Source organism: Lithobates pipiens, unplaced genomic scaffold (genome assembly GCF_037356315.1).
Source record: "Lithobates pipiens isolate NorthernLeopardFrog02 unplaced genomic scaffold, aLitPip1_a1.2 Scaffold_10, whole genome shotgun sequence".
In the NCBI taxonomy this organism is placed as follows: domain Eukaryota; kingdom Metazoa; phylum Chordata; class Amphibia; order Anura; family Ranidae; genus Lithobates; species Lithobates pipiens.
Window position 1 is genome coordinate 199,840,305 of NW_027507686.1, and position 20,569 is coordinate 199,860,873.

Genomic DNA, 20,569 nt, shown 5'->3' on the forward strand with positions numbered 1-20,569 from the left:
TACTAACTTATTAACTGACATATCAGCATGGATGTCTCACCACTTCCTTAAACAAAATCTCTCTAAAACTGAGCTAGTAATATCCCCCCCGCCCGTGCCCCCCTCCATCCAACATCTTGACTGATTGATGTCAAAACTGTGGCGTTGTATCGGAAAATTAGATAATAGATGACTTTACCTAATGAGTGGCCTCACCTTTTTAAATTGCCAGTTGCCCACATTATTGCTTAGCATGATACAGGTAATATTTATATCTGTGTGAAAGGAGAGACTTGTGAAATAAGTTATTATTACTAGTTATTTTAGCATATGTGGCAAATATTAATCTACAGTGCTTGCAGAAACTATTAGTATATTTCTACTTATCACTGTCTTGACACAGAATGCAATGAATGCTTTCCAATCACATTAGTACAAATTGTTCTTTAGTAATATTGATATTTACGTGGGGAAAGACACGTGAAATAACAGATGTATTGTTTTTATCTACAGTTCTTGACACAAATATTTGTATTTGTTTGTACTGTAAAATGTGTTCTCAAGACAGAATACAGTGGATACGCCTAAATAAATCAAGTCAGAAGTTGTAATAAAAAAAGTTATATGCCCCATCATAACTTAATAGTGTTTCCACATTGCTCTATAGTGGAACAGGAACGCTACAAAAAAAAAAAAAATGAAATTCCAGATATATGGGGAACCTTGCAAACTCAAACATTTGGTACTGGCATAGAATATTTATAGCACTCTGAGCTTAACTGGGAAAACAAGGAAGCATTTCTTAAGGTACCTTGTTAGTCAAATATGACAATCTCTTTCAGGAGAACTGGGAAACATCTGCCTTTACCCCAATAGAAAGTGAAATGTCATATTGGTGGCTTACTTAACAAGCTGTTCTTCAGTTTAAGGTTGTTTAGCAGGATATACCAATCACAGTTTAGCCTTGTCACCTTGGGGGCAAAATTAGACAGCTTGGACCTTTACATCTAGGCAGAGTCCTTGACCTTTCCTTGGCCTGGGACCACAGGCAATTAGTTGCTACACAAGGTTCTTCTCCACTGGACATATAGGGTATACCACTATGTAACCATTGCTACCAAACTATGGGCCTATGCTAATTCCTAAGCCTTCTCAGCCACTCAAATATGCTTTATGCCACGTGCACATGAGCGGAATGTCTGACAGAAAAAGTCAGACGGAAGCTTTTCAGCGTATATTCCGATCTTGTGTATGCCTCATCTGACTTTTTTTTTTTCGAAAATTCTGACGGACCTAGAAATAAAACATGTTCTAAATATTTCCGACAGAACCAATTCCTATCAGGGAAACCGCTCGTCTGTATGCTGTTCCGACGGACCAAAAACAATGAATGCTCTGAAACAAGTACAAGACAGAAGATATTGGCTCTTGAACTTCCTATTTCTAGTCCTGTCTTTTTTCACAATAGTTTTATTAATGAAAATAAGTAATAACAAAGGTTCTAGTCCTGTCTTACGTGCTGTACATCACCGCGTTCTTGACGATCGGACTTTGGTGTGATCATGTGTATGCAAGACAGTTTCAGCGGAATTCCGTCTGAATAATCTTCAGAGTTTATTCCGACGGGAAAACCATGTACAGGGCATTAGACTTCCAACTAATACCATCTTCAAAGCTAGCAACAGCACATCTCTAATGCCCTTTGTCTGGCCACACAGCATTTTCTTGATGTAGCTCCCTGATGTTTAGGCTGGGTTGCTAGTAAATTTACCTGGCAGGTATAGTTGCATTGGCCAATTGATAGGAGATCAATTGATTCCACCCTAATTCTGGAATTGCTGCACTTCTCTCTTCTCTCACTAGATGGCCGGGTATCGGATGGCATTAGATAAGACAAGGGCATTGCAAGGACATATTAGCAATAGATGGGGTATCTCAGCCAATGGGCAGGGATCTTCTTGGGTCCCTTGGCCTGCTGGGAAAGCCTATTTATTCGGGAGTGGTCAGATGATTGGGGTTCTGTGCCACCTGGACAGCTGTCTGGGTAGACATGTGTTGTACTGCCCCGGGCTGCTAGGCCAGAGCCTGAGGCCTATCCTGTGTACATCTGGCTTCTGGGCTGTCTGAGAGCCTATCCAAAAGCAGGAGAGCAGCATAGGGTTGGGACTGTGGCTTGCAGTCCAACCAGAAGTGAGGGTTCTGGCGACCAGAGAACCTTTGGTGGTCGGAGGTAGAGGGGAAGCTGTTGCAACTAAGGGACCATCCACCTTGTTACCAAGGACCAACGTGAGTAGCTGAAGCAAGTACCAGGGCAGTATTCTCACCAACCTGGGACAGTGAAGAATTGGGAAACTTTAGCAGGTGTCAAGCCAGGGACCCAGCCAGCGGAGGTGACGCTTGCAAAGCAGTCTTGTGTGCCAAGCCAGGGGCTGAGCAGACCAGTGGGGTGACGCTTGAGGAGTATCTTCGAGTGCCAAGCTAGGGACCCAGGGGTAATGCTTGAGGAAGATACTCAGTGAGAAGATTGGAAGAGCTCAGGAGATGCAGTGGCAGTGGATCAGAGGGTCTACGTGATAGACTGGGAGCTCAGTTGAGTGAAGATCGAAAAAGGAGATTGTGGAAGAAGTGAAAGAGTTCATTGCAATCTTTATTAGAAACTGTTCAAGATGGTTGCCATAGAAGACAGCATTACTACACAAGCAGATATGGCGTCCGGCTGGGTGCCTTTCCCTGCATGGCTTTCTACCTATAGGAGTCTTGGAGTCTGCCAATTAACATTACATCTACTAAAGTGTGTCCTGGCCTTAACCCTCTCTCCCACAGTTCTGTTTAACTGACAATAAATTTCTTTGCATTCAAGAAGTGTCTGGGGCCCATTAATCTACCTTGCCTTGCACATATCAGGCCTCTAAACCCACTCTACATAGAAGAATGTCAGCTGTCCCTGACTCTGTAGGTCACCATTAGGCCTCTGGGGACCTGGGGCATGGCTAAATTTATAAGAGTGAGCCGTCACAAATAGCAGAATAAAACTATTTTTGTATCATCATTAATTCCACAGTTGCTTCACATGCTGGTCAAAATGACAAACCTCTGAACATACCTTGTATTTGTGCTCCGATCTACTACTAATCTTTCATCAAAAGTGTCTCATCACCAAGCATCATAGCAATTCTGTAGCACTAGCTGTCCTGCGACTCAGCACAGGTCATGTTTGGACAAAAACTGTAATACTGTTTACAGTATCATGCCTCATGTGCACTTTGGACATGCCAGGGCCATCATCTTTCTCCTTAAATGACAACACATTCTCGCCTTTTCACTGTGCCGTATTTTGCCAATTTCTCAATTATTTCATGATATTCCTTATGATACCCGCAGGAACCCTTCGTTCCTCTGGGCAAGCGTCATATAACATCCTGGGATTCCCTGCATTGTGGAGAGCGTGCGCCCGCTGCATCACTTGGGACCCCATGCGCGTGCCCGGCAGCTGCGATGTCCCCCTGGCACCAGCGATTGCTTGTCACAGAGCAGGGATGTGGATCTGTGTGTATAAACACACAGATCCACATCCTGTCAGGTGAGAGGAGACCGATCAGTGTGTTCCCATTACAGAGGAGCACTGATCGGTCTCCTCCTCTTGTGAGTCCCCTTCCCCTACAGTTAGAATCACTCCCTAGGACACAGTTAACCCTTTGATCACCCCTTTGTGTTAACCCCTTCCCCGCCAGTCACATGTATACAGTAATCAATGCATTTTATAGCACTCATCGATGTATAAATGTCACTGGTCCCAAAATAGTGTCAAAAGTGTCCGATATGTCCGCCATATCGCAATATCGCAGTCACAATAAAAATCTCAGATCGCTGCCATTACTAGTAAAAAAATTAATAAAAATGCCATAATGCTATCCCCTATTTTGTAGATGCTATAACTTTTGTGCGGTCAAATCAATATACGCTTATTGCGATTTTATTTTACCAAAAATATGTAGAAGAATACATATCAGCCTAAACTAATGAACAAAAATAGTTTTTGTTTAAAAATTGGGATATTTATTATAGCAAAAAGTAATAAATATTGTGTTTTTTTTTTCAAAATTGTCGCTCCTTTTTTGTTTGTAGCGCAAAAAAAAGCACAGGTGATCAAATACCACCAAAAGAAAGCTCTATTTGTGGGGAAAAAATTATTAAAAATAATTTAGGTACAAAGTTGCATGACCGCACAATTGTCATTCAAACTGTGACAGCGCTGAAAGCTGAAAATTGGCCTGGGCAGGAAGGGGGTGAAAATGCCCGGTAAGGAAGTGGTTAAGCTATAGTCCCACTTCTTATGACTCTATGCCATATGTAAACCCAACAGCATACCTCCCAACATTTTGAGATGGGAATGAGGGACACCTTCTAGCAAATGTATGTAGGCATAGGACATGCGCCCTACCACACCCCCATAAAGGAGAATTAACCGAAAAAAAAGGTTAAATAAATCCATAGGACTTTTTTTTTACCACTACTATTCCTTTATATTGGCTTTTAACATTTACAAATTTACAAATGCAAATGAATGAAAGGTTTAGCACCGGGAAACACTTTTTGAAAGATAAAAAGTGCATTTTATATACAACTATATGGATCAGACTAAAATGAGGGGGAAATAGGGACATTGCTCGAAATCAGGGAGAGTCCCTTGAAATCAGGGACAGTTGGGAGCTATGCAACAGGGAGGGAAGGTAAATAGAAATCAGATTTGAGACTAGACTCATGATGAATTGGCAGCAATTTGAGCCATAGGTGGCCCTCTCAGCACCTTTCCGCCAGATATCCTCGGGTTAGTATATAAAAATAAAGGAAAAATATAACTGAAAAAGAAAATGAATGCATCCGCTATAACGACAGACTGGCAACCTGTAATATATGAAACTTGTGTTTTGGGGTTTAGATACACTTTAATTATTTGTATAATTGCTAAGTGTGCTTATTTGCTGCCTTCATGTTGCAAAGAGGATAATAATAAAAAGGCACCAAATGTAATTACTTTTTCTTTGCTTAGTTTTTGTGTTCATTATCATAATGGGAGAAAAAAAGCTCAGCTACTAAACTATGTGTAACTTTGTCTTGTTTCAGCCACTGTCTTCCTTGAGTTCTGGAAAAGACGGAGAGCTGTACTAACCTACGACTGGGATCTCATTGACTGGGAAGATGAAGAGGTACACATTTTATTCAAACTTGTTTATACCAGCATTGGCTTTTTAATAAATCTGCTCTTTGTAGAATTTGGGCCAAATACAATGTAGTTCCATGAAGTCATGTTTGTAAAAATATTATATAACATACAAAAAAAATTGTATTAAATGCAAAAAACTTTGTTAAACACAAAAGTTCAATAAAGCACAAACTCCCTTTTCCAAGGATGTAACCCACAATCCCGTGATGACTGAGTTAATGCAATGTGTCTGCCGACAAATTGCATTCCTCTTACTCCTCTTACCAGTTCCTAAGACCACTTCACTATAGGAGGTCCCAAGTGCTGTAACCCCATAGGGGTAAAGATCTCATGGGCAATCGCAATCATGCTCTTCCAGAATTCATCCGTATCTAATATTTTGATATTTTAAGAAGAGAGAACACTCCACATAGCATGACACCATAAGGCTCAAGAACTTATTACAAGCATATATATTTACATAAGAAGCGGTAAAAGAAGTATAAAGCAAAACAAAGATGGCTCAATGCCATTCAGAATGTGTGATGATGCCACATTGTTAAGCCCCCGTCGGATGCGTTTCATCAGAATTGACATCAGGTGACTGGAAGCATAAAGTTTGAAGGAGCATGAACACAATTTTATTATATTTTATATAGTTTCTTCCCAAACATAACCTATGATGTATTTATTAGCATAATTCTATATCTTCAATTGATGAATTTATATGGTCACTTTATTAATTGATTTCATATATGTTTATATGAGTTGATACATTTTTAAAGGCATAAAGGTTTAATTTAGATTTTTTTAAATTAGTTTATTGTGTTTGCTGAATGCCAAATTAACGTGTATAACATTCCAGCTTTTGTCTAAGTATGATTGCAAAGTCTAACAAGCATTAAACATAGACCAAATGAGCTCAGTAATCAGCAAACAGAACCGGATCTAGATAGAAACACCACCTCTCCTTCTCAATACAAGTCTGAGGACAGTTATGAGCAATGTGACTGTTACTGGGTGAAACGGCAGAAAATTGCATTTTCCTGGGAGAAAAAGTTATTTCATGGCATCTCCATGCAAAGCTCTAACAAAAATCATAACATGTTACAGGCCTATGAGTAGATAAATATGTGTAATGCCGCGTACACACGGTCGAACTGTTTGACGTACTTAGTCCGTTGAAACACATTTCAGCGGACAATCCGCTCGTGTGTGGGCTTCAGCGGACTTTTTCAGCGTGCAGTCCGGAGTACTAAGAATTTCGGATTTTCCAAAAATCTGTCCGTAGTACTTTGGTTTCAGCGGACAATACGGTCGTCAGTATGCTAGTTCAACGGACTAAGAATGGCGCATGCCCAGAAAGGATTTACACGGCGGAAGGGTGCTTTGCTGTGTCTTGGACTTCCTATTTCTAGTCCCGTCGTACGTGCTGTACACGTCATCGCGCAAGCTTTCGACGGACTGTTTGTGCATCCGTGTGTGGTCAAGTCCGTTCAGTGGAAAATACGATGGATTGTCCGTCGGATTGTATGACGGACTAAGTACGTCAAACAGTTCGACCATGTGTACGCGGCATAAGACATCACTAGGGCTTTACATTTTACCAAATAGTTAATAACTAATGTATATTTTACCTAATAGTTCTGTGTCTTTCCAGGAAGAGTTGCGTCCACAATTTGAAGCAAAGTATTCCAAATTGGAACGAGTGAACCCAATCACTGGAAAACCAGAGCCTTTCCAGCCTTTCAGCGACAAACTCAGCCGACTCATGGTGTCTGTATCAGGAATTTTCTTCATGGTAATGATTCCATTATGAGCCAAAGCTTCCAGTCAACTGGATTTCCGTCATGTTGACTTTTCAATCTCCCATCCTAAAAATCTGAGCTTGTTGAATATGAAGCTTGTTTAGAAACATAAAATGTGTTACTTACTGTTTTCACCTAGAACGTTTGGCGTTGGCTATAGGGCCAAGGGTGTGCAAAAGGGTGTTTTGAATAAACAGATCATGGCCTGTAAGTTCAAGAAAAACCCACTTTAGTGCCCAATCGAAATAACAATACATAAGCGTACTTTGATGCGTAATCATCAAAACAGAAATACATAATGTACTTAGAACCAGGGTATGTTTCATGATTCTACCTAGCCTTCTTGTCCAAAAGTAACCAGCACCATAATATATTGGTTACATTTATGTTATTAAACAAAAATAACTGTAAATAAAATGTTCATTTAGAATCCTAAATATTCCTAGAGAATTGTAAAAATCAAATCAGTTGAATTTAGACAAGTATCTGATTTTGTCAAGACATAATAATCAGTATTGTAGTATGATCATTTAATTCATCCTCATTTCATAGCCTCTGAGAATTTAGTTAACTCCGGTCTTCAGTTTTGCTATAATTTTAGAATCTTTTAGACCTGATCTGAGAGCCTCAGAAGTGATTAGACTTTAATTCCTGAAAGCACAACTCAAGCCAGTCTTTCATTTTGGTTTCAGCACGTATTAGAACTAGGTTTTGGTTCATGTGTTTAGTACCACTGGGCCATTTGGGCTGTAGTGTCACATTTTGCTGCCTATCACAGGATGCTGCGGAAGTGACGTTGCCGCCAGAAATTGCGTACTGCGCATGCGCGATGCGTTCCAAACACTTGCGCCGTGCGTTCCAACATAGTTTCGGCAATACCGTTCAGCGAAACCATCACATAATGTTACGGAAGTGATGTTACACACAACACAAACACTGGGCCGTTCGTTACAACACTAATACTTCCCTTGTTACCTAGTAGGTTTTGCATTGCTGGGACTTGTAGTGCCTATCCTGAGCTACATGCTTCAATGTTCAGTGTCCTCATCCCTATCCGCGAGCTTCAATGAACATTGAAGCATGTAGCTCAGGATAGGCACTACAAGTCCCAGCAATGCAAAACCTACTAGGTAACAAGGGAAGTATTAGTGTTGTAACGAACGGCCCAGTGTTTGTGTTGTGTGTAACATCACTTCCGTAACATTATGTGATGGTTTCGCTGAACGGTATTGCCGAAACTATGTTGGAACGCACGGCGCGAGTGTTTGGAACGCATCGCGCATGCGCAGTACGCAATATCTGGCGGCAACGTCACTTCCGCAGCATCCTGTGATAGGCAGCAAAATGTGACACTACAGGGCCATTCCACTCATGTCCTGGTCACCTGTACAAGAAATTTAGAAAAATATAACAACAAGTAACAATAAAATGCTATAAATTATTATAATCTTTCCCCAGTTATTTGCCAGGGTCCCCATAAGTCCTGATGCACATTGAGAATTTAGCTCCGGCATGAGGCTCCAGCATTTAGCTGAAGCTGGAGGGCACAGGGGCACAGGCGGTACACCGGAGGTGCACTCAGCAGTACTTATGTTTAGGGCAGCATGTGCCCAGGGATGAATGCCCAGAATGCAGTCTGCTTTCATTCCAATCTTTTGTTCCTGTGTGTTTACTAGCCTAAACGTAGATACTGCTAGGGTCACTGCCCAGCCCTGTCCAGCTGCAGAAGCCATCAAGCTATCATAGAGTTTGACAGACTGACTGCAGCAGGACTGGATGGTGCACTTGTGTCTCCAGCCACGGCTAAACCCCAGAGCTTCATGCATAGGGGGTAAAGATCCAGTGTGCATGAGGCCTTAGACAGATTTATTCTCACTTCCTGTCTCCATGACACTTATCTAATACACAGGAAATAATAAAAGATTTCCCCAGAGGAGGCAGACCTAGCAATGAAATTGAATGACTGTTTTCCTTCTGAATATTTTTTACAGATATAGAGGCATTTTTGACTAGTATATTGTCCTAAGCTAGGATAATGGGAGAAGGGGGGTGTTTTTGGCATCTGAAAAATATTTTCAGATTTTTGTTCTTTTTACTGTTCTTTTTACTGTAACTGGTTAAATTTGTAAAAAAAATATAAAAATGTATTCTCCCAAGACATTTGTTTTGTACTCTCAATGGTTCGACTACATGAGCAGTAAAGACATGTCTGAGGTTCTAGCCTTTCCTTGCTCTATTAAACAATGTCTGTAATGTTGGGGCATATGAGGGTGGATCTTTTTTGGGAACGTATATAAATAATGACCTTGTCTTACTTTTTAAATGGTTAGAAATTAAAGTCAGCTGAATGTGCAGTTTTGGGCAATTCACTCTTATTTTACTCTGCTGTGAGACGACTATAACTGGATTCACATATTTTATTAAATGTGTTCATATTTAGATATCCTTAGTGCTGACAGCAGTCTTCGCTGTGGTTGTGTACCGACTCGTTGCCATGGAGCAGTTTGCATCATTCAACTGGCATTTTATCAAGAAGTACTGGCAGTTTGCAACATCTGGCACTGGTGTCTGCATAAACTTCATGATCATAATGTCCCTTAATGTTGTAAGTTTCTGTCCTTGTTTTATTTAAAGACATTGTTCTTTTCCCTCATGTAACTGAAGCTAATTTACAGTTAGCTATAACACCTGTGTTATTTGTAATAGCAATTTCTATTTTCAGATTTATTGGCTGTCATTGCTAAAAATAATGTGTTATGTCAAATAATGATCATTAAAGCTTAGTTAAAGTTGAACTCCAGACATATACAGTATACAAAGTACAAGTTAATGCAGCTCTGCGTTCATTAATACATAATTTGTATTATGTATTAATGCAGCACAGTGGTGTAGTGTTTAGCACTCTCACCTAGCAGCAATAGCAATAGGGTCGCTGGTTCAAATCCTGACCACGACAGGGCTTTGCTGAGTGGCAGAGCTATGTGATTCTCAAGACTGGATGGACAGGTGTAATGGTTCCCATAAAATAATTTTATCTGTGTGTTTAGCTGTTTGATCAGGATTTAAAGCCGAACATAATAATTCTCATTTGCAGTGGGGCTTCTCCCACACTGCAAGAGTTAACTGCTCTTTTAGATCTAGGGGGCATGGAAAGGTTTATTTACTTATCGGAATTCAGTGTCTTCCCTCCCATGCTCCAGCAGTGTATGATCCTGACATCATCAAGACAGTTGCAGCCTGGTTCATAGGGATAGTCCACCACCGGAGCATGGGAGAGCAGGTAAGTAAAAGTGCTTTTATCATTCTCTAAACATTAATGAGCAGTCAACCCTTGCATTGTAGGCACTGCCTGACTGCAAAGGAGAATTTTCAGGTTTCCCAGAGCTCACCTATAACTTTAAGGCCCCATGCACACAATATGTTTCAAAAGCTGCTTTTAGAGGCATTTTGTGTTTTTGTGTGTAAACGCCCTTAAATGTTAGCCTATGTGTCCATGCACATATAGGCATTTACAGGTAGTTAGAAGCAGGGTTGTTTAGAGGCAGAAATAAACCTCACTGCAAGTATGTTTAGGAGCAGCAGCATTTTGGCAGTAAAAACCCCTGACACATCTAAACGGGCTTAAGTGCTAAATTATCATTTAGGCCCCTTTCACACTGGGGTGGTGCGGGCGTCGGCGGTAAAGCGCCGCTATTTTTATGCGGGAGCTAGCGGGCGGTTTTAACCCCCGCTATCGGCCGAAAAAGGGTTAAAACCGCTCGCAAATCGCTGCTGCAGCGGCGCTTTGCCGGTGGTATAGCCAAGCTGCCCCATTGATTTCAATGGGTAGGAGCGGTTAATACACCACTCCTTCACTGCTCCAAAGATGCGGCTAGCAGGACTTTTTTCACTGTCCTGCCAGAGCACCGCTCCAGTGTGAAAGCACTCCAGCTTTCACACTAGAGTGAAAAGGGGCCGTTTTTTTTAGGCGTTACACAGGCGCTATTTTTAGCGCTGTAGCGCCTGAAAACCACCTCGGTGTGAAAGGGGGCTTATAAAGTGTTATTCTGTCCTATGAAATGAATGAGCACCCAAGAGCTTGACATACTTAAAGTGGAGATCCACCCTGAAAAAAAAAGTACATACAAATGCAACAAAAAAATTGAAAAAGAAAACTTTTTTTTTTTTTTACTCACCAGAAATGCCTGTTGCTAGGCAGATCGTCCTAATCTGACACTTCCTATTTCGCTGTGATCTTCAGTTTTATCCTCCTCGCGTTGATTTCTGGGAAATTTGGGCACAGTGTCTTCTGGGACCTATGTGTGTCACAGAAGACAGCTGCCCATTCAGAAATCTCCTGGGGGATTTGCGCATGCGCAGTAGGAAACGGGCAGTGATGCCGCAAGGCTCCACTCCCTGTTTCCCTTAGTGAGGAAGGCGGCGCCGGCGTGCAATATGAGGGATGGATCGGCTGACATTGCTGGCAACCTGGACAGGTTAGTGTCCTTATTAAAAGTCAGCAGCTACAGTGTTTGTAGCTGATGACTTTTAAAAAAATGTTTTTTTACGGCTGGAAAACCACTTTAAATGCAGCTAAAGACATTTAGAAAAGCTGGGCAAACTCCCAGTGTGCATGGGGCCTAATTAAAGTGGATGTAAACCCTCACATATACCCAGTGAAGTCAACAGCCTGATACAGGGGTGAAACAAATCTCCCTACATAAGTTTTACAAGTATATCTGCTGTCTTCAGCTTGCTATATTGCTTTAGAAAGTGAACATCATGTTAGAAATACTCTCCTCCTGTTCAGCACTGGGAGTGGATTCTTGGCATACACTGTGTGTGTGACAGCTGATTGGGCACCATTTGAAGTAATTTTGTATTTTTATATTTTATCCCAGGAAGAATTAAACTGTACACTTATTATTATTATGTTGCATGCATACACAACAGAAAATTAGAGGGAAGTTCTACAAAGCCATTTTCCCTGATATCATTCATAACAGATAACATTTTGTTGTGCTAGCTTTATACGGGAAGAACATTTGATCATTTTGAAATGAAGAGGCTCTCAGACTATTTCCCTTTCATTAAACATGCACAACCACTATTCAGTGCATGTCAGCTGGGATTTCCATTATTGCCTGTTATTTATCATAATGTGGCTTATATCAGTAGAGATTAAAGCTACCTGGTCAGTTTTCCTATTTGTCATAAATTACAGGGACAATGACAGTCTATGTACCTCTGTTTCATAAATTTGTCAAATGTTTTTTTATTAGACGGGAATTTCTTCCTCTCCGTGGCTAGCTTTAGGGCTTAATTTATATGTCAGTGCTTCATTACAGTGCAAAATAAATAGCAACATACCATGGTACCCAAGTTGTGATACGTTTTAGCTTATAGGGAAAATGGCAACTGTTCATGATAGCAAAAATTAGCATATTGTTTTACTAAAATAATAATTTCACCCTTTTTCATCCTGTTTTGCACCTCAGTACTGCTTCTCCAGCTTTTACTCAGCAGCTTCTGGTCTATGTGGGTGCAAAACAGTGGTGGCAACATGCTAATGCTCAGGGGTTTTAGGGAGGATATGCAGGACTGCCGATAGAGGGGTGCCACCGGTCCTCCTATAGAGATCACGGGGCTATGTGCCGGAGTTACAGGAAGAGTAAGTGTTATAGTGTGAGGGTCATTGCTAAATTACCAAATAGACATACTAGGCACCGGTCTATCAGCCCTACACCATTTAAGAGCGCCTTGACAATGTATTAAAATAATATTGATGTGCTCTTGAAAGAAAATTACAATGAAGCTTTTTTAAATGTTTTACAAAAAATAGAAAAAAAAATTATCAACTCAAAGAAAGGCTGTATAGAGAAAATATTGTATTAATGTAATGTACCCAATACCAACTTGGGTACATAAACCATAGACATCAGGTTGATATTACAGTTTGTTGAAGCTCACCTTCTTTCAGCTGTCAGTTTGTAAAAAAAATTGGTGCACCCTATAACGTGTAATGTATGGTAGTGATGGTCATCTCCATCTTACAGCTGGCTTGCACACTACTTAGTTCAATGTTATCCCACTAGAGTGTGTGAAAAAGGAAAATTCCAGAAAACTGTGAGGGGGACCCAAGGTTTTGACTGCCTAGGGGCCTCCACAGAGTTTAATTTGGCACTGGTGAGGGTTATAGGAATCAGTGTTAGGGCTAGGGATACCAAGAGAGTGGTGGGTTGCAGGGAGGGTTAAGCCCCATACACACTATCAGATTATCTGCTGAGTTTTTCCTTCAGAATTACCAAAAGCATGTAATATGAGGTCAAACATTAGGAGTTTCAATTTGTATGCAATCAGGCAGGCCCTTCTACTACATGGTTTTGGTAAATCTGATGACAAAAATCAGCAGACAATCTGATAGGGTGTATGGGGCTTTAGTGTAAAATAAGTCTAATGCTGCCTACACACGACCGGACTTTTCGAGGGACTAGGTCCGACGATCTTTCCGGCGGACTTTCGGCAGAGTTCCGATGGACTTTCCGAATGAACGGACTGGGCCACGCACAATCACACCAAAGTCCGACGGATTTGAACGTGATGAAGTACGACTGGACTAGAATAAGGAAGTTCATAGCCAGTAGCCAATAGCTGCCCTAGCGTCGGTTTTTAGTTCTGGTGGAAAAATTTAAAACATGTTCTATTTCTAAAGTCCGCCGGATTTTTGGCAAGCAAAGGTCCGATGGAGCCCACAAACGATTGAATTGTCCGACGGACTCATTCCGTCAGACCTTTGCTGTCAAAAAGTCCGGTCGTGTGTACGCGGAATTACAGTTAGGGTTACATGGAGGGTTGGTGCTAGGGCTAATGTTAGTTATAGAGGGAGGGTTATTGTTAGGGTCACAAGGAGGGTTAGGGTTATAGGGAGGGTTAGTGTTAGACTAGCTTAGGTAGAACATAATTTTCAGCGGGCTGAGCTCTTCACCAAATAACAAAGTTCTTGGTGCAGAAAGCCAATGTATCTTATTTGGAATGTTAAGTGTTTTGAGTGTTATATATATCTTTTGACTGTTTTTGTTTCTTTTATAGGTATATGAGAAAGTAGCGTATCTTTTAACAAACTTAGGTAAGTTCACAATTGCGTAGAGCTACAGTGCCTTGCAAAAGTATTCACCCCCTTGGCTTTTTACCTATTTTGTTACATTACAGCCTTTAGTTCAATGTTTTTTTTTTTTTCATTTGAATTATATGTGGTGGATCAGAACACAATAGTCTAAGTTGGTGAAGTAAAATTAGAAAAATATATACATAAAACTATTTTTCAGAAATAAAAAAACTGATAATTGGCATGTGCGTATGTATTCACCCCCTTTGTTATGAAGCCCATAAAAAGCTCTGGTGCAACCAATTACCTTCAGCAGTCACATAATTAGTGAAATGATGTCCACCTGTGTGCTAATTGTCACATGATCTGTAATTACATATACACACCTTTTTGAAAGATGCAAGAGGCACCACTAATCAAACACTGCCATGAAGACCAAGGAACTCTCCAAACAAGTAAAGGACAATGTTGTTGAGAAGTACAAGTCGGGGTTAGGTTATAAAAAAAAATATCCAAATCATTGATGATCCCTAGGAGCACCATCAAATCTATCATAACAAAATGGAAAAAACATGGCACAACAGCAAACCTGCCAAGAGACGACCGTACACCAAAACTCACAGACCGAGCAAGGATGGCATTAATCAGAAAGGCAGCACATAGACCTAAGGTAACCCTGGAGAAGCTGCAGAGTTCCACAGCAGAGTCTGGAATATCTGTACATAGGACGACAATAAGCCATATGCTCCATAGAGTTGGGCTTTATGGCAGAGTGGCCAGAAGAAAGCCATTACTTTCAGCAAAAAACAAAATGGCACATTTTAAGTTTGCGAAAAGGCATGTGGAGACTCCCAAAATGTATGGAGGGAGGTGCTCTGGTCTGATGAGACTAAAATTTAACTTTTTGGCCATCAAAGAAAATGCTATGCCTCGTGCAAACCGAACACATCACATCACGCAAAGAACACCATCCTATGAAATATGGTGGTGGCAGCATCATGCTGTGGGGATTTTTTTTTAGTAGTCAGGACTGGGAAACTGGTCAGAGTTGAGGGAAAGATGGCAAGATATTTTTGAGCAAAACCTATACCACTCTGTGTGTGTGATTTGAGGCTAGGATGGAGGTTCACCTTCAAGCAGGACAATGACCCCAAACACACTGCTAAAGCAACACTTGAGTGGTTTATGGAGAAACACGTAAATGTGTTGGAATGGCTTAGTCAAATCCCAGACCTCAATCCAATAGCAAATCTGTGGTCAGACTTAACCACTTCAGCCCCGGACAAATTTTCAGCCTAAGGACCAGAGGTCTTTTTACAATTTCGCACTGCACTGCTTTAACTGGTAATTGCGCGGTCATGCAATGTTGTACCCAAACGAAATTTGCGTCCTTTTCTTCCCACAAATAGAGCTTTCTTTTGATGGTATTTGATTGCCTCTGCGATTTTTATTTTTTGCGATATAAATGGAAAAAGACCAAAAATCTTGAGGAAAAAAAAATATTTTCTACTTTTTGTTATAAGAAAAATCGAATAAACTCAATTTTAGTCATACATTTAGGGCAAAATTTATTCAGCCACATGTCTTTAGTAAAAAAAAAATGTCAATAAGTGTATATTTATTGGTTTGCGCAAAAGTTATAGTGTCTACAAACTAGAGTACATTTTCTGGAATTTACACAGCTTTTAATTTACTACTGCCTATCTAATTTCTTGAGGTGCTAAAATGGCAGGGCAGTACAAACCTCCCCCCCCCCAAATGACCCCATTTTGGAAATTAGACACCCCAAGGAAATTGCTGAGGGGCATGTTGAGCCCATTGAATATTTTTTTTGTCCCAAGTGATTGAATAATGGCACAAAAAAACAAAACGAAAAAAAAAGTTTACAAAAAGTTGTCACTAAATGATATATTGCTCACACATGCCATAGTAATATGTGGAATTGCACCCCAAAATATATTCTGCTGCTTCTCCTGAGTACGGGGATACCACATATGTGGGATTTTTTGGGAGTCTCGCCACGTACGGCACCCCGAAAACCAATCACTGCCTTCAGGTTTTCTAAGGGTGCAAATTTTTGATTTCACTACTCACTACCTATCACAGTTTCGAAGGCCATAAAATGCCAACGCAACACAAAACCCCCCTAAATGACCCTATTTTGGAAAGTAGACACCCCATGGAAATTGCTGAGGGGCATGTTGAGCCCTTTGAATATTTTTTTTTGTCCAAAATGATTGAATAATGACACAAAAAAAAAAAAAGTTTACAAAAAGTTGTCACTAAATGATATATTGCTCACACATGCCATAGTTATATGTGTAATTGCACCCCAAAATGTATTCTGCTGCTTCTCCTGAGTACGAGGATACCACATATGTGGGACTTTTTGGGAGTCTAGCTGCGTACGGCACCCTGAAAACCAATCACTGCCTTCAGGGTTTCTAAGGGTGCAAATTTTTGATTTCACTCCTCACTACCTATCACAGTTTCGAAGGCCATAAAATGCCAAAATAGCACAAAAACCCCCAAAATGACCCCATTTTGGAAAGTAGACACCCCAAGCTATTTACTGAGAGGCATGTTGAGTCCATTAAATATTTTATATTTTGCCACAAGTTGCAGGAATATTACAATTTATTTTTTGCACAAATTTGTCACTAAATGATATATTGCTCACACATGCTGTGGGCATAAGTCAAATTACACCCCAAAATAAATTCTGCTGCTTCTCCCGAGTACGGGGACACCACATGTGGGGGACTTTTTGGGAGCCTAGCCACGTACGGGACCCCGAAAACCAAGCACTGCCTTCCGGATTTAAATATAAAACGCTACCAAAAAAAACTGTTAGCGATTGCAGGGATCAGGCCTGACTCTGCGATCGCTGCAGTTATGTGTTTAGTGTTTTGTAAGTGACAGTGATCGATCGATACTGCACTTGGGTGGGCTGGGCGGAGGGGCAAAACGCAGGTGCTAGCAGGTATCTGGGCTGATCCTGCTAACAATGCGTTTTTTTGGAACCCTAAACTGCTGGGGACGCTAGTATAGATCTGATCAGATCAGATATTGATCTGTTCAGATTCTATACCACTACAGGAGGTTTATGCTTTGCGCGTGGGTGTTAGCGGTACTGGCACTAACCTAGCGCTGCCTGGGGCGACGCAGACCCTGACCCTAAACCCTAATTGATATCACCCGCCGGGTGATCAGGGGGTTAAACCTTTATTGGTTAATAAATGGTGGGTGCCCTGATGCTATAAAAAGCAAACTAACCAGAGTCACCCGTAACACTTATACGGTGATCACTGGTGAAAGGGTTAACTAGGGGCAATCAGGGGGTTCAAATTTTTATTAGGTAGTATATGGGGGTCCCTGGCGCTATATAAAAACCTGACGGGGAACCGAAATAACTAACTGGCTAACCAGCATCACCAGTGACACTTATACTGTGATCGCTGGTGAAAGGGTTAACTAGGGGCAATCAGGGGGTTAAAACCATTATTGGGTAGTATATGGGGGTACCTAGCGCTATAAAAACCTGGCGGTGAACCTAAAAAAATAACTAGCTACCTAGCGGCATCAGTGACACTAATGCAGCGATCAGAAAAATGATCGCTTAGTGATACTGGCAAAAGGGGGTGAAAGGGTTAACTAGGGGCAATCAGGGGGTTAAAACCATTATTGGGTAGTATATGGGGGTACCTAGCGCTATAAAAACCTGGCGGTGAACCTAAAAAAATAACTAGCTACTTAGCGGCACCAGTGACACTAATGCAGCGATCAGAAAAAAGATTGCTTAGTGACACTGGCAAAAGGGGGTGAAAGGGTTAACTAGGGGCAATCAGGGGGTTAAAACCTTTACAATAAAAAAAATCTTCAAAGTTGTGGGCATGTTTTGTAAATTAAATGAAAATTATCAAAGAGTCCATGTTAATTTCAGGTTGTGATGCAACAAAACACAAAAAATGCCAAGGGGGGTGAATACTTTTGCAAGGTACTGTGTAATGGTTGTGTAATAAGTTAATATACATTTGTTAAGGAAATAGGCTGTGGACCAGTTTAAGTGGATTTGCAAAAAAAACATTTCTGGATAGAATGGAAAAGTGTTAGGACATCTTTGGGCTTTTAATTACATGGTTGTTTATCATAGATACTACAGATTCTGTTGTTCTCATTCGGTTATCTGGTCTTTCTGGAAGACTCTCAGCATGGATAAAGGATCATCAAGGCATAACCAATAATAACTTGCATGTGATGAAATATATAAGTACAAACAGTATACAGAAACAAGGTTTTTAAGTTATAGCACAAATTGATGAGCTTATTTTACATTAATGTTAACCTTTTAATCCTTTGAAGCATGCACATAACCCTAAAATATAAAATAAAGCATAGCGCTGTGATGAATATATGCAATGTTACCAGAATGAACAATAAGTAACTGAAAAATAAATAAATAAATAAATATATATATATGCAAAACACAATGACATAAATTTATGTCACACGGATCTATGAGGATCATAGAACAGTGAATCCAAGTGCATCCGTGCACAATTCATACAAAATGTCAACAAGTGCAAAGCATAATTGATAAGTGAATCAGAAAATAAGTCTTACCCACCTGCCAGCGGCAGCCGATCAACCAAGCTGAAAGGAATTGAATGGAAAACCAGAAATCTGGTGCTGGTCACTGGAAATCCTGGCGATGCATGCAAACACTCTCATCCAATGAGAACATGAGGGTTATAAGAAGAAAAATGCCTCCATATGGTGTAGATCTAAATGGACGTATCCATTCAAAAAGTCGGTACAGACACCATGGAGATGTGTACAATAAAATTGTGATCACAATTCCAAAGCAATGTGAAGAGCTAGGCTAGCAGACTTCTGGGTTTTCCATTCCATTCCTTTCAGCTTGGTTGATCCACTGCCACTGGTGGGTGGGTCCACAGTCTCCGGTAAGAGTGTTTACCCCTTGCCCTGGGTGGAGGACCCACTACCCCAGGTGATTTGACTTTGTGGTTGCCATTGGTTTTAGAACTTGACCATGCCTCATCAGTTCTGTTTTAATATGGACCAACTTATTTTCTGATTCACTTATGCCGCGTACACACGACAGGACTTAAGTCCGGCAGACTTTCGACGGAGTTCTGACGGAGTTCTGACGGAGTTCTGACGGACTTTCCGAATGAACGGACTTGGCCACACACAATCACACCAAAGTCCGATGGATTCGAACGTGATGACGTATGACTGGACTAGAATAAGGAAGTTCATAGGCAGTAGCCAATAGCTGCCCTAGCGTCGGTTTTAGTCCGTCAGACTAGCACACACACGAGTGGATTTCTGGGTCCGGCAGAGTTCTGGCAGAAAAATTTGAAGCATGTTCCATTTCTAAAGTCTGTCAGACTTTTGTGAATCAAAAGTCCGTTGCAGCCCACACACGATCGAATAGTCTATCGGAATCATTCTGTCAGACTTTTGATGTTGAAAAGTCCGCTCGTGTGTACGGGGCATTATCAATTATTCCCTTCTCCTTGCATTTGCTTTGCACTAGTTGACATTTTGTATGAATTTTGCACGGATGAATTCTATGATCCTCACAGATCTGTATGACATAGATTATGTCATTGTATTTTGCATATATATATATATATATATATATATATATATATATATATATACGGTATATATATATATATATAATTCACAATTGCTTGTCATTTATTTTGGTATCATTGCATATATTCATCACAGTGCTACACTTTATTTTATATGTTCCTTCTATTTTGTTTATTGTTGTGTTAGCTGCTATTTACACTTTCACTACTTTTGGTAAGCGCAGTAATCTCACCATATATTTCTACATATCCTTAAAACTTTCCCTGAGTGCCCTGGACTTACAAATATGATATACCAAAACTTACTTGGTAAAGGAAAGTCAATAGCAGGTTGAGCCTCTGGGGGTTATTTACCAAAACAGGAGATGGAAAAATCTGGTACAGCTCTGCACAGAAACTAATCAGCTTCCAGGTTTTATTGCCAAAGCTTAAAGCGGAGATTCACACAAAAATTGAACCTCCACTTCTCGGAACCCTCCCCCCCTCCGGTGTCACATTTGACACCTTTCAGGGGGGAGGGGGGTGGGGCTACCTGTCTAAGACAGGTATTTGCACTCACTTCCGGGCATAGACTCCCATGGGAGTCTGTGCTTCTTCCTGTCCCGCCGAGCTGTCTGCTGGGACACACACGGGTCCCAGAGACAGCGCGGACCATTCTCATTGCGCTGCGCGGCTCACGCATGCGCAGTAGGGAACCGGCAAGTTAAGCCGCAATGCTTCACTTCCTGATTCCTTCACCGAGAATGGCGCCAGCAACAGCCGAGAGCCGAACGCTGGACTCCAGGAAAGGTAAGTGTCCATTTATTAAAAGTCAGCAGCTGCAGTGTTTATTTATTTTTAGGTGGACTCCCTCTTTAATTGAACAAGC

General features: G+C 40.9%; 1 protein-coding gene across 1 annotated transcript in view; it reads left to right on the top strand.

Moving 5' to 3' along the window:
- Window positions 1–20,569, top strand: part of ANO3 (anoctamin 3) — a 371,821-nt gene that overhangs the window by 297,085 nt on the left and 54,167 nt on the right. The window contains exons 14-17 of the mRNA XM_077460837.1: window positions 5,104–5,186; window positions 6,843–6,983; window positions 9,431–9,595; window positions 14,059–14,095. Of these exons, the coding sequence (XP_077316963.1) occupies window positions 5,104–5,186; window positions 6,843–6,983; window positions 9,431–9,595; window positions 14,059–14,095 (426 nt within the window). The remainder of the gene's footprint in view (window positions 1–5,103; window positions 5,187–6,842; window positions 6,984–9,430; window positions 9,596–14,058; window positions 14,096–20,569) is intronic.